Source organism: Vigna unguiculata, chromosome 11 (assembly GCF_037176805.1).
Source record: "Vigna unguiculata cultivar grain cowpea cultivar isolate G323 ecotype 2 chromosome 11, ASM3717680v1, whole genome shotgun sequence".
NCBI classification, from domain to species: domain Eukaryota; kingdom Viridiplantae; phylum Streptophyta; class Magnoliopsida; order Fabales; family Fabaceae; genus Vigna; species Vigna unguiculata.
This window is the reverse complement of record NC_140802.1, coordinates 14,874,682-14,888,268: the sequence shown is the minus strand read 5'-3', so window position 1 is coordinate 14,888,268 and position 13,587 is coordinate 14,874,682. Positions and strand designations below refer to the sequence as shown.

The window sequence follows — 13,587 nt, the reverse complement described above, 5'->3', positions numbered from 1 at the left end:
CCAGTAGTAGAATCACCACCAAAGCCACCAAATTTGTGTTGAGGGACAATTACAACCACCATTCAATGAATTTACATGTAGAAAATGAAATTTGTTTAGCATATCTTATAATCATTCTCTAACAATGATAAGTTATGCCTATTGGTTCCTTAAACAATGTATTAACAGCCAATCAAAGTCTTTCGTTTACAAAAACCACAAACTAAAGATGCGAGGTATATGAAAAGAATTAAGATGAGTGGAAAGGTACCAAATGCTAGAAAAAAATGTGTTGACAAATTATGGAAACCCAAATTATGGAAACCCAAAAATCAAGATGGAAATATAACATAAATTATGGAAATCGAAAGAGTTGGGCAAAAAACTGAGATAGGGCATGAGAAAGAGAGAAACTGAAATCAAATAAAAAATCGAGGGCAACAACGCGCAATCAGAATGAGATCTTTAAAATGGGACTGAGACGAAATTATAAAGATGAAATCGAAAGAGAAATATCGTCAAACACGGAGGGAAAGGGAGAATGGTGTAAGGCACGTAGAGAAGAGTGAAAGCTTCTTCATCTTCCTTGTAAGAACACAATGAGAAAGAGAGAAAAGTTGAACAGTCAAAGTGAAAAATTTTGAAAGTTACGAAAAATGAGAAATGAAAAAAGGTAAAGTGGAACCTAAACTTCACTAGGGTTCATTTCAAAACCCCTGACACTTAACGGAGGTTTATAAAACCTCTGATATTCTCTTTCTTAATAGAGGTTATTACAGCCTCAACTAATAAACCCTCGTTAAAACCATATATTTTTGTAGTGAAAATTCAATAATTTGTATACAAATGTTTGAGTTGGTTTAAAATTAACAATTATATAATAATTTAAAATTTGAAAACAATTTTAAATAAAATTGAATATAACATACAAATTTAAATAAATTTAATTTTGTTAAAAATATATAACAAAAATAGTAATTTGAATAAAAATATTAATTTTAATAAAAATATTTGTATAACATTAATATAAAAATTAATTTTTGTTTCACTTTGTAAAAGGACAAAATTGTTTAATTTTACAAAATTTGAAACTAAATTGAAATAAATTAAAAATACAAGACCAAATTAAACTGAGACAATGACACATGACGTGACAATGACTTGTGCCAATTTTTTTATTTTTTTTTTAATTTTTAAAAGATAAATGAAAAGTAAAAAAAATCGAAAATATAAATATAAATAAAATTAAAATTCAAAAATCTACGAATTGACACATCACATATAACATTATTATAACATTATTAGTGCAGTATTACTAAGAAAAATATGATTGTATTAAATTTTCCAAAATAAGACAAAAACATAATTTAATCAAAGATAAATATCTGATTTTTTTTAATAATAAGTTATGATAGTTTGATATATGCATGTTAAAAGATTTACAAAATTATTAAAAATATAAGAAATATGTAATTATTGATATGTGAAGTCAAATTAAATTCAAACATATTAAACGTCAGCAAAATAATTGCTATCATTAAAAGTGTTACTTTTTTATAAATTAAACACTTATCAAATTAAATACTCTATTGTAGGTTGAATTTGAATAGCTAACACAAATTGAAGTATGAGAGGATAACTTTGCCTAACGTGTTGCTGACACAGGCGATTTTGTTTTACCTTTTATTTGGAAGCTATCAACTCCACTAACTACAATAAAGGAACTAGAAAAAATGAAAACGTAATACGTGTTTTGAAATTCTAATTAATTTTCAAGAATTTATAATTATTGTCCGTGTTTGTTGTAAAGCCCAGTTTCATTTCTCTGCCCTAATGTTTAAGGGTTGGCCTTAATCTATTGGGCCTAAAGGTTGTCTCATAGGGTGTTAAGGCCCTAAAGCTGTTAGGGTTTCCCTTTCAGTCTCACTTTTGCAATCTGAACCTAAACACTACCTCCCTTCCGTTTCAGAGCTCTGCTAAGGTTAGTCGTCAACCCTCTCCAAGTGAACTCCAACCAGACCTCCACTTCACGTAAGTCTGTTCCAACTCATACCTTATTTTCATTTAGTTCCTTCTTCGTGGTTCCAACTAGGGTCAGTCATGGAGAGCTCGTTTTGAACTGGTTTCACTGTTTCTAGCTCGCTAATCCACTCTAGAAGTTGTTGCGTTCCTTGTTCGTACCCAAGGACCCAGATGCTAGCTTGTTTTCCAGGTAAAGGAAGCTAGAACCCTATTGTTTGGTGCGATGGTTGTTGCCTTGGTTGTGTTTTGTGATTTTCGTGCTTATATGTTGCTATGGGTGTATGGTATGGTTGGTATATTTGCTTGGGTGTTGATATGTGTTTGTGGCAGAGAGGGACAATGGCGAGGTCTGATACACTCGCCCAAGCGAGCCTGTCTCGCCTAGGCGAGACTTATAGGAATAGGCCAGGGCTGCACTCGAGCTCTTGCTCAGGCGAAAGCTCTTGTTTTGAGCGAGGCACCATCTCGCTCAGGCGAGAGACGCTCGCCTAAGCGAGCACGCGTGAGAGCCTTGGCACGTTGCTTCTATTTTAGCCCAGGCGAGGGGTTGTCTCGCTCAGGCGAGAAGGGCTCGCCTAAGCGAGCCAGGCGAGAGCCTCCCAGCGTCCCTGTCGCGATCTCGCCTAAGCGAGAGTCCACCGCCTAAGCGAGGGCACTCCTCTCGCTTGAGCGAGGGCTTCTGGCTTGAGCGAGATTCGCTGCGGGTCACGCTATTTTCTTAGTTTGGCTAAATTAAATGTTTGGTTTATGTTGTACTCTATATAATGTATGAGGCTTGTGAAACGAGATGCATGAGATAAGCTGTGGCTACAAACTTGATTGTTGTGATTGTTAGATCTTGGCATGAGAAATAAATGAGATGGTTGGTATTAAAGTGGCATGGTAGTGGCATGAGATGGAGTTCACAACTATGGTTTGAGAATGATGGATGGGTATGGATTTACCAGGCAAATGAAAGAGGATTCAAGTGGGTGTCCTTGGTGGTGCCTCATCTGTATAACTTGGTAAGGATTCAAGGTAAGGATTGCATCCTGACACTCTAAGGAGTCGGTTAGTCTCACTCAGAGCGGACTGACTCCTGTGGTGAGAGTAGTAGGAGGCTTGAAACTTATTAAGGGTTAACCTTGTGTGTGAGGGAATTGATTCATTGTAACACTTGTAACACATAGCTCGTGGGTGAGTAGCTTGAGGGTGAGCAGAGGTATCCACCACAAGTGCAAGCATCCGCTGAATCCGACCAGGTTATATGTATCCGGATGAGTCGAGTCGAGTCTTAGTGTATTGTTTGAGAAGTCATAACATGCTTGGTTTATATGAGTATATTGGATTGTGAAAATGTACCTGATTGTATTGATGAAATCTTTTGGCTCTAGCTTACCCTTTCTTGTTTGAATGCCTTGTATGTTATCCTTCTACTCTTGCGATGATCATCAATTTATTGGTGGGAGCAGAGGCGAGAGGTACTCGTGACCAACAGAGGAGAAAGGATTCCGCTGCATAGTCCACCTAGGCTGGACTTGATGTTTTATTTTGTTGGACTTTTCTTAGGACTACGGCCCATGTATCAATTTGACTTTTTATTTCTTTATATTCCTTTTAAACTTTATGACTGATTTTCTGATGGCACCGTGGTGTGCCTTGTGTTGTAAGGAGTTGGGTTTAAAATTCTAGGACTGTGCTATTATGTTACCTCGTGCGACGTTCCGTTAATTATGTCTGTAATGGGATGTTACATTTGTTATTAGATAGTCTTATAATGATTATTGATGTTTTACATTTTGTTTGAATAAAAACTGCAGTTTGTTGTTTCTAAATATTATATTTTCAAATCGAAATATAATAAATATTAGAAAATGTAAAATTTATTATGTTCAAAGATTTCATTTGATAATTAAACTTTTTTTTAATATAATATTTTAGAAAGAATGAATTATCATGTTAAATTTTAGATTTATTTTATAATTATAAAAAAATCCTAGAAACGGTTAACTATCGTATTAAGTCTTCAATTTACTTAATAATTAAAGTTTTAGTAATAACGTCGAATACTATTAATTATCATTAATTATCATGTCAAGTTTCATTTTTCTTTTATGATTAAAATATTAATTCAAGTAAAAATATAAAAAAATATTAAAATTTCAAAAATTAAAAATATTAACTAATAAACAATTTTTTAATAAAAATGACAATCTCTAATTTCTATTATGAATGAAAATACATAGAAATAAGATAAATATTTGTAGGTCCAAATAAAATTTTCAAAAATATTTTCTTTATTAATTTATATATGTTGTTTTGTTTGATTTTCGAGTGAAAATAGACATTTTAAAAATGACATTAATTTTGCATACTTAATTAAGACAAACCGTCTTTGAATGAACTTTGTAGTGTCTTTGAACGAACATTGTGGGGTTGTTAATTTTATCTTCTCCATACGTAATTGACTCGTGGATCTTATTTGGTTTCGTAGATCATTCTTTATATGTTTTTTTGTAGTTTTTCTTGATAAACTACGATGACGACTCTCTGTTTTTTATTTTCACAAGATATTGAAGCTTTATATGATATTGTATGAGAGTGAAGGGTTGTGCCCAAAATATTTGTTAGAGTTCTTATAGTTTCATTGACACACACTTTGAATGGTACATTCCCTTGTTATGCCATTGTCCTAAGATGCACGGATATGATACATGTATCAAATATGACAAGTACCTTATACGCTATTGCACTTATTTTGAAAATAATTAGACATGATACTTAAAAAAATACATTAAAAATGTACAATTTTCTTAAAATATAACAAATATGTGATTATTATTTTGTGAATTCAAATTAAAATCAAATTTGTTAAACGTTAACAAATTATAAATTATTGTCGTTATAAAAGTTTATTTTTTAATAAATTAAATACTTATAAAATTGGATATTTCATTGATAATTATCAATAAAATATCATATACAGATGTGTCTCGGTCAAATTGAATTATTGGAATATCACAACCATGCTTAATGTGTTTATGACACGGGTTATTTTGCTTTACCATATAGTACTATACATACTAAACTTTATAAATCCATCATATCATTATAACTTTATATTATTGAATATTCATTCCTTTTATAGGTCTTCAAATTGGGGATGATAAATTAAAAAACCTTTGTCTCTTGCAAATATAAGAATTGTTGATGTCAAATGGTAGGTCTTTGAAAGATTATGCTTGGTTACCTCAACCTGAACTTTCAAATTCAATTCTATTTGAAAATAGATTTATTGTTGATGAGCTAAACTATAATGAACCAGAGATGGCTAACGAATATTCAATTCTCTTAAATTCACTCACTAATGAACAAGTACATGTGTACGAAGGCATCATGGTAGCAATGCTTTCAAAAGATATTTATACTATTAATGAATTTAATGTTTTCTGAGATTGCTTTTAAATTCCAAAGAAGACAATTTTTAATATCACTTTGTTTTGCATTGATATTCAATAAGAGTCAAGGACAATCTCTAACGAGAGTTGAACTTTATTTGCCACATCAAGTATTCACACATGACCAAGTGTATGTTGTTGCTTTTAGAGTTAGAACAAAAAACAAATTGAAAATCCTATTTTGAACGAAGATGGAAATGTCAGTACCACAACTAAAAATGTTATGTACAAAGAAATCTTCAAAACCCTTTAAAAAGAAGAAAAATTATATTTGAACAAAGTTTTGTTGACAAACTTTTAACAATGCACATGTGACGATACTTCAATGGATGAAATGAAGGTTTGATGTGACTTAGAAAGAGAAAAAAAGATTTAGTGTGTTAAAAAGTAAACTTTGTAAAAAAAAGTTTGTCAAAGTATTATAACCCTAAAAAGAAACACATACAACATTATGCAATACGGTATACACAATAAAAGATAAAAGAAGAAAGATAAAAGCCTTCATTATTAATAAAAACCTTCTTATATCAATATAAATTTTGAGGTAATACAACCTCCTACCGTTCTACTTTAATTTACATCATTATTTGAAATATAAATGATGATCGTATGATTTTCTTATTAAAATATTGCATATTTATTCATCATGCTTAAAAAGTTACCACGGGTTAAAAAACTAGTACCATACAAAGAAGAAGCGAATATTGCAGAGTAATAGTAATGTTTTTCAATAAATTCTCTTTATTTTTTAAACCTTGACTTATCAACTAGAAGAAAAATGTTAGATATTATGACTAGTTCCAAGGAATAATGCGCCTTTAAGCAGGCTATCTCTGCTTATCCCATTCGAGCTTCCATTCCAATGGCTGCCTCTCCTCTCTCCATTCCTCTCAATGTTATCAACTCTCATCATGCCATTGCCAACCCCTTTGTGCCAGAGGTATGTGCTGTCAACCCACATCTTTATTTTCTCACTCTAACAAGTTTGTTAATTCTAAGCCTTCAGAATTGTTAAAAAAGTTAGACCTTTTTGAATTCAGAACCATTTGGCATCATTGGGTAGCTTGAGAAGCATTACAAATTATAAAAACCGGAAAAGAAATACCTTTTTTCTTTTGGGTGATTAAAAGGATTATGAAGTTTTTCCTTTTAGTTGGGCTTTGTACTGCTTAAAAAATGTTTGGAATTTGTTGGAAGAAGAGAATCAAATTAGGGTCTGTTCTGGTTGAATAACCTTTTTTCTTTTTTTCAGTTTAGAATTTGGTTTTGGGTTTTACTTTATGAGTTGAAGATGTGAAGGAAATGAATAAAAGCTGGTTCTAGAGGATTGAGAGTTTCGCTTGTCTTTGAGAATGTTAGAGAATGTTTCTATTGAATGCGCAAAACGAGTTGAAATGCACATTTGAATTTGCATTCTTGCTTCTTTCAAATGGAAAGGGCACGTGGTATATGATTTGAATTCCTTTTTATTCCTCAATATATATATATATATATATATATATATATATATATATTATGTTATTTCCCTGAATTTTAGAGATAATCTTCTGGTTTTCTATGATCCCGGAGTCTTACGAAGCTTAATTTAGTTTTTGGAGGAAAAGTTCTGATTTTGAAGTGGTGTTTGATTTACATGCTGAAAATGAGTGTGGATTGGTAAAGAATAGTAATGGTAAATGGTTTCCTTTTCTTGTAGTACAGGTTGTAACAGCAGTAGATGCCTTACATTTAGAGTTTAGGGCTGTGGATAATTTGGTTGCCTGCAATACCAGCCGTGTCCTTAGAGCTTTTCAGAATGCTCGAGTTGGATCTCATGTAAGCTTGCCCTTTGATTTAGATAACCTGTTTGCAAAGATGCTATAATATTCTTGGATTAATAATTATTTGATATGATGCCCATCATGGGTTTGAGGCTAATAAAACTTTACCTGTTTTTAGTGTTGTTGCTCGAAATGCCTTTTAAGCCATTGTAATGATTTTTCTGCACTCCCAAATTTGATTCATTTCACTCAAAATTATTGAACAGTTATCCCCGAAGAGGCGGAAAATTACACTTATGTTCACTGTAACAGATATGTAGCAAAGAACCAGGAAATGAAAGACTCTGCTTCCCCTAAAATGGATAAAATAAAGTTCTGTGAAAGTGAAAGTTTTATCTGCGAAGTCATCATCTCAAGAGTTTGCTTCTGCTTTTTAGTACTCTGTCCTAAATTTGTTTGTTAGGAGCTTACATGTGTGGTACCATGGTTGGTCACTGTCATCTTTGTTGGATATAAATTTCTATCTGCCTGTGAGCTTTGGTAGTTAACACAATCATGCTATCAAACTTTTTCATTATAATTTCTGCAGAATTAGTTATTATCTGTGTTTGGGGATTCAAATAAGTTCCTAATAATATGAATATTGTTTATGTTCTATCAGCACTTTGGTGGTAGCACTGGTTATGGTCATGATGAAGCTGGGGGCCGAGGGGCACTTGACCAGGCTTTTGCAGAAATTGTTGGGGCTGAGTCAGCTATTGTTCGCTCACAGGTTCATAGTTTTCCATTTTGTTCCTTTCTACTCTACTTTTTAGTTCTTACTGAAGATGAGCCTCGGCATAACGGCAAGGCGATTGCTTTATATATGTTTTGGAAATCATGAGTTCAAATTCAAGAAACACACTAACCACTTGTGGGGATACAATTGTGCATCTTTTCGTTTTAGACGGAACTAGGTTGAAACTTGTGCTCTAAACCATCTTTCTTTGTTTTCGCCAAAGTTGACCGTATATGATTTATAATATTCTCATCTGTCAACAGTTCTTTTCAGGTACTCATGCTATCACATGTGCTTTATTTGCTCTCCTGAGGCCTGGAGATGAGGTAACATTGTTTTTCACATTCTCTGCTTTTCATTATTTGGTAAAAGTTACCCTTATATAGCTGTAGAATATTTTTCTGTTGAATACTTGTATTTGTAACTGGAACAAGGTTTGGACTAATATAGCTGGCAGCTTTTGGCAGTTGCTGGAGCTCCCTATGACACACTAGAGGAAGTAATTGGGAAAAGGGACTCTGGTGGACTAGGTTCTCTCCAAGATTTCGGGGTGAAGTACCGAGAAGTTCCGGTATGACACTACTTAGTAATACTTTTTCTGGCTGTAATTCACTGGTCTGCTTTCTAAGACTCTTGTGGATATTTTCCTCCAGCTAGCTGAGGACGGTGGACTTGATTGGAATTCACTGATGAGTGCTGTGAAATCGAAAACAAAATGTGCCCTCATACAACGGTCATGTGGTTATTCATGGCGCCGGAGTTTGAGTGTCAATGACATAGCAAGAGCAATAAAAATAATCAAGGTTAGGTTTTCATAATAAGGGTTACCTTTGCAGTTTATTTTGTCTGTGCTATTATCCTTTAAGGCTATAACTTTTTATACTTGTGGCATTTTTCTCTCTGAAATCCCCTCAAATATACATGTACAGGTGCAAAATCCCAGCTGTTCAGTCATGGTGGACAATTGCTATGGTGAATTTGTTGAAAGCATTGAACCTCCAATGGTGGTATGTGATAACGTGATAGTTCTGGCTTTTGTTAATTTTCGGTATGTTTAGTATTACATATTTATACTGTACATTGGTAGCAGGGTGCAGATTTGATTGCGGGCAGTTTGATCAAGAATCCAGGTGGAACAATTGCGCCATGTGGTGGATATGTTGCTGGGAAGCAAAAATGGGTTGAAGCAGCTGCAGCTCGCCTTTCTGCTCCTGGACTTGGCTTGGATTGTGGCTCAACTCCGGGTGATATCATGCGAGCCTTTTTCCAGGGATTATTTCTTTCACCACAAATGGTTGGGGAAGCAATCAAGGTACTGAATTCTTCATTTTAATCATCAGTGGATTGTGCTTTTCTTGTTCACGCTTTGTAGTGAGACAATTCTTTAATCTCTGTAAGGGTTCCTTCCTCATTGCTGAAGTGTTGGCATCTAAAGGATATAAAGTGCAGCCACTCCCCCGTGTCCCCCGTTCTGATACGGTTCAGGTTTTCTTACTGAATCTTCTGTTTTCTTCTTAAATAAAATGTCTGCATTTCTAGAAAAAATGCGTTGCTGGTTGAAAAACTATGATGAAGTACACAACTAGTTAAGTCCTAGTTGGATACACTTTTCAATAAGTACTTATAGGATAGAAGAATGACAATGTAAATAAGTCCAGCTTCTGATGTCAGCTGAGATGTCGAAGTTTATAGTGATGTCTAACATAATCTTGTTTAGAAATAAGTCCAGCTTCTGGTAAGCTAAAATCAACTTATACTCCTTAAATTTTGGAAACCTTAAATGAAGGAACTTCTAAAAGCATTGTGGTGCTTAAGTTGATAACTTTTGAGAGAAGTTAGATTCATTTCACCTTCTCATTTTCTTCTTATATAAGTGCTTATCAATCGATTTGTCTTCAATAAATATGATAACTACTCAGATGAAAAATAAAGTTCATCTTCAATGCAATAGGCCGTTCAGCTAGGAAGCCGGGAGCGTCTCCTTGCATTTTGTGAGGCTGTGCAGAGAAGCTCTCCAGTAGGTTCATATACCAAACCAGTTGCAGGCGCCACTGCTGGATATGCATCAGAGGTCTGCTCAGATTTATCTCAATCTATACCCAAATCTATCATCTTTTTGTCAGTTTTGAACTTTTTAGGATGTTTTTCTTTGCTCTCCTACTCATCAGTAACAGCCCTTCTATCAATCTCAGGTGATCTTTGCTGATGGAACCTTCATTGATGGCAGTACAAGTGAGCTTTCATGTGATGGACCTCTTAGAGAACCTTTTGCTGTATTTTGCCAGGTATGGTCATTTGTATCATTCAATACTAATATTGGAGATTCCGAATTGACTAGAAATAAGACAGATTTTTATGATATATAATTGGGTACAAACCTCACGTTTTGTAAAATTGAGTTAGGTTTAAGGTTATTTCTTAAGAACTACCTCTGATTTGTTCTTGCATTCTCATTTAAGGTTTTAATTTAATTTTCTAAATGCAGGGTGGCACCCATTGGACTCAATGGGGACTAGTCCTTGGAGAAGTTTTGAAATCTCTATGATAGAATCATTTTTGAGTCACTTAGTTCATACAAAATTTCAGTATGCAACTTTCAGAGGATGGCATGATTCAGATTAGTACACATACAATCACACACTTCCAGAACACCAATTAAAATTTATATATAACCTCACTGGTAGATTTGTAGCTAGTGTTTAGCTAGTTTATCACAGTGTATCTTCCTTCTGTTTGAAGAAAGTTTGTGGGGATCAGATTTTGATGCTTTGTAGTTTGTACTTGTTTGATCATTAAAATCTTGTCAAGAGTTGTTGTAGAAGTTCAACACAATAGTAGGAATTTCTTATATTTGTATGTGTAATATTTAGTAATTCAACTTTAATTTTTGTTTTTTCATATTTTGCAATGTAAATTTTGATCTCAAAATTGAAGTTCCATTCCTTTTAAATTAACTCTTTTTCATATTTTGAGAAATTAATGTATTAGAATTTAATTTATTTTTTTCCTTTAATGTTTTTACTGGCAAATGGTACAAGTTAAGAGTGTCTATGAATTGATTGTACTCGATTGATTTTAGAGAGAAAAATTATCTAATCCAATTACTTTGGTCTTCTCAATTCTTCAGTTAGTTTATTAGTTTTAAAATATGATCCATTCTAATTTATGACAAGACGGTTTGCATTTGATAAGCTTTTATTATACTTTTATTTTGCATTGGAAATGTATTAAAAGATATAGTAAGATATATCTTAAACATAATAAAAAGTAATAGTTAGAAATATCAAATGTCATCTCAATTATTTTTGTAAAGTTTTAGGATGTCAATTTAATTAGGATATTAAAGTTTGATAGTAGGAATGGCAAGAGAGTACGTTGAGGACGATTTTCACTATATCGTTCTCAAAAATTCATGCTCTTTTACATCTTTGTACCTAATGGATATAAGATTTTTGTGTCATCTCCATCGGAAAAACAGGTATATTCATACCTTTGTCCTATATACTCTCTTATTAATTTGCTATCAATTAATTATTCTTTATAAAAAATAAAAATCATTTTGTCAGCATCCAATTTCGTCTGAATAAATACATTTGTTTTGTTAAAATAATAATAATAATAAAATAAATAATATATAAAATAATAATAAAACTAAATAATAAAATAAAAATATGTTTTGATTGATGATAGGTTTTTTTAACTTTAATTCTACCATGGAAAAAAAGAAAAAAAAAAAGAAGAAAAAACCAAGAGAAGGGAGAATATAATTTATTTTTAATTATCACACGCTTTTCATGAGTCCGTTTTGTACATATTTTCACCTACATTTCATCATTTCTGTTTTTAGAGAGGATATAATATTAGGAGCAATATTCTTTTATAATAATTTGAATAAATATCTTGCATTTATGTAAGCCCCATTTTTTCAGCTTAATAAGTGATTTGGGCTTGACCTTTTCTTGGGCCCAAGGCTAGCCCATTAGGGGGACCCAATACCCCTTTCCAGCCCCTAACCCCTTTCATTCTGTCTCATTTCTAGAAATCAGCTCTCTCTCCCTCTCTTTTCTCCACCAAAGTGCTTTGCTAGGGTTTTTAGCAAGCATTCTCTATGGGCTAAGTTACGAGTTCCTTCCAAGTAAGTAATCCCCTCAGTCTTTGTTTCACTTCGTCTTTTAGCTCATAAGCTTTGGTTTCACCTAAGTCTTGACCTTGGTCTCATTTTTGTCCCCTTATACTTCTGTTTTCAGCTTCCTAAGCTGCTTGGTTATTGTTGCTCCTCTACTAAACATCCTATTTGTAGCTTTCAGCTTAAAAAGGTAAGGGAAGCTAGGTCTTTTTTCGCGTTTTTGAAATATGTGTTTTGTTTTCGTTTCTATTTTATGCTTAAATGATTGGAAAACGTTAGTTTTGGTATATTTCTGAGTTAGGGGTTCAAATATTCATGAAACTGTGATGTTTGACGTCATTTCTCGTAATCTGATGCGTCACACAGTCGCTGGGCGACTTCCTTGGCTCGTTGGGCGACTGTGTATTTTTCTAATATGCGCAGTTTTAGTAAAATTGACTTTCCCGACTCATTAATCGTTGGATTGAGCTCAAATTTTGACATTTGGTTCACAACATGCTATTTTATGGTTTGACCGGTTGGATCGTCGATTAGATGTCTGTAGCTTGAGAAATGTGTTACACATTACTGCAATGATTTTGGTTTTGTGATAATAAATTTTCTTAGGAATTTTGGTGTAAGAATTATGGTTGTGTGTTGTGCTTGATTGTATGGAATTGAAGGTACTTAAATGTTGGCACTCATTTATTTGGGATGAATACTATTTTGTGATATATGTATGTCTTGGTATGCATTTATAAAGTATGAGATTAAATGAAATCTTGTTATGTTGAGTATGAAATGGAAAACATGACTTGTTTGATTGGTGGTGGATTGACATAAGACTTTAATGATTGAGATGAAATGTGAAAATCGTTGGTAAAATAGTTTCAAGGGAAACTCTTGGTGATGGTGGTTAGTGTATACCTTGATATAGGAGATGTCTAGATAAAGGAAGGTATCCTGAACTCTAATAATCGTTCACGCTCACATAGAGTAGAACGATTTATGTGGTGAGAGTGGCAGGAGGTCCTAGTCTTGGGACATATTGGGCCCAAGACATTAGAGGATTAACCCTGTGTGTGGTTGGGTGATAACCCCTTGCGTCTAGACTCTGCAGAGTTTAGAAGCCAGCACAGGCGCATACTTCCTTTAGAATTCTATATCAAGAGTATGATCCGGATATTGAGTTTTAGAAAGTCTTTTAATTGTTTGCTTTCACATGTTTTGCGTGCTTGTTGCTTTGCTTGTCTATAACCTGTTTTATAATTTGTTTGCTCAATAACATGTTAAATGTTTTACTCTAGCTTACCCTTTCTCTTTGTGTCTGTTCTCTTCTTTGGCTTTTTCCTTTTGCGAATGATCACCAAATCCTTGGTGTGAGCAGATGTGGAGACTCTTGGTGATCGTAATGTTGGCGGGGAGGCTGTGATGTAGTTAGGCTTCCTAGATCCTTTATTGCTCATTGTTGAGCATTTCTTCTTGTGTAGTTTTATTTTGTAGTTT

General features: G+C 33.4%; 1 protein-coding gene across 2 annotated transcripts; it reads left to right on the top strand.

Moving 5' to 3' along the window:
* Positions 1-6,211: 6,211 nt before the first annotated feature.
* Positions 6,212-10,890, top strand: LOC114168902 (uncharacterized). Of its 2 annotated transcripts, XM_028053874.2 has the most exons (12): positions 6,218-6,378; positions 7,140-7,253; positions 7,860-7,970; positions 8,240-8,302; positions 8,434-8,547; positions 8,630-8,779; positions 8,906-8,983; positions 9,067-9,288; positions 9,375-9,461; positions 9,928-10,047; positions 10,169-10,261; positions 10,462-10,890. In XM_028053874.2, exons 1-12 carry the CDS (start codon positions 6,301-6,303, stop codon positions 10,519-10,521), a joined length of 1,290 nt encoding a protein of 429 aa, XP_027909675.2. In that variant the 5' UTR covers positions 6,218-6,300; the 3' UTR covers positions 10,522-10,890. The 2 variants fall into 2 exon arrangements, with proteins under 2 accessions (XP_027909676.2, XP_027909675.2); XM_028053875.2 differs by lacking the exon at positions 7,140-7,253 and having other exon boundaries at positions 6,212-6,378.
* The last annotated feature ends 2,697 nt before the right edge of the window (positions 10,891-13,587 follow it).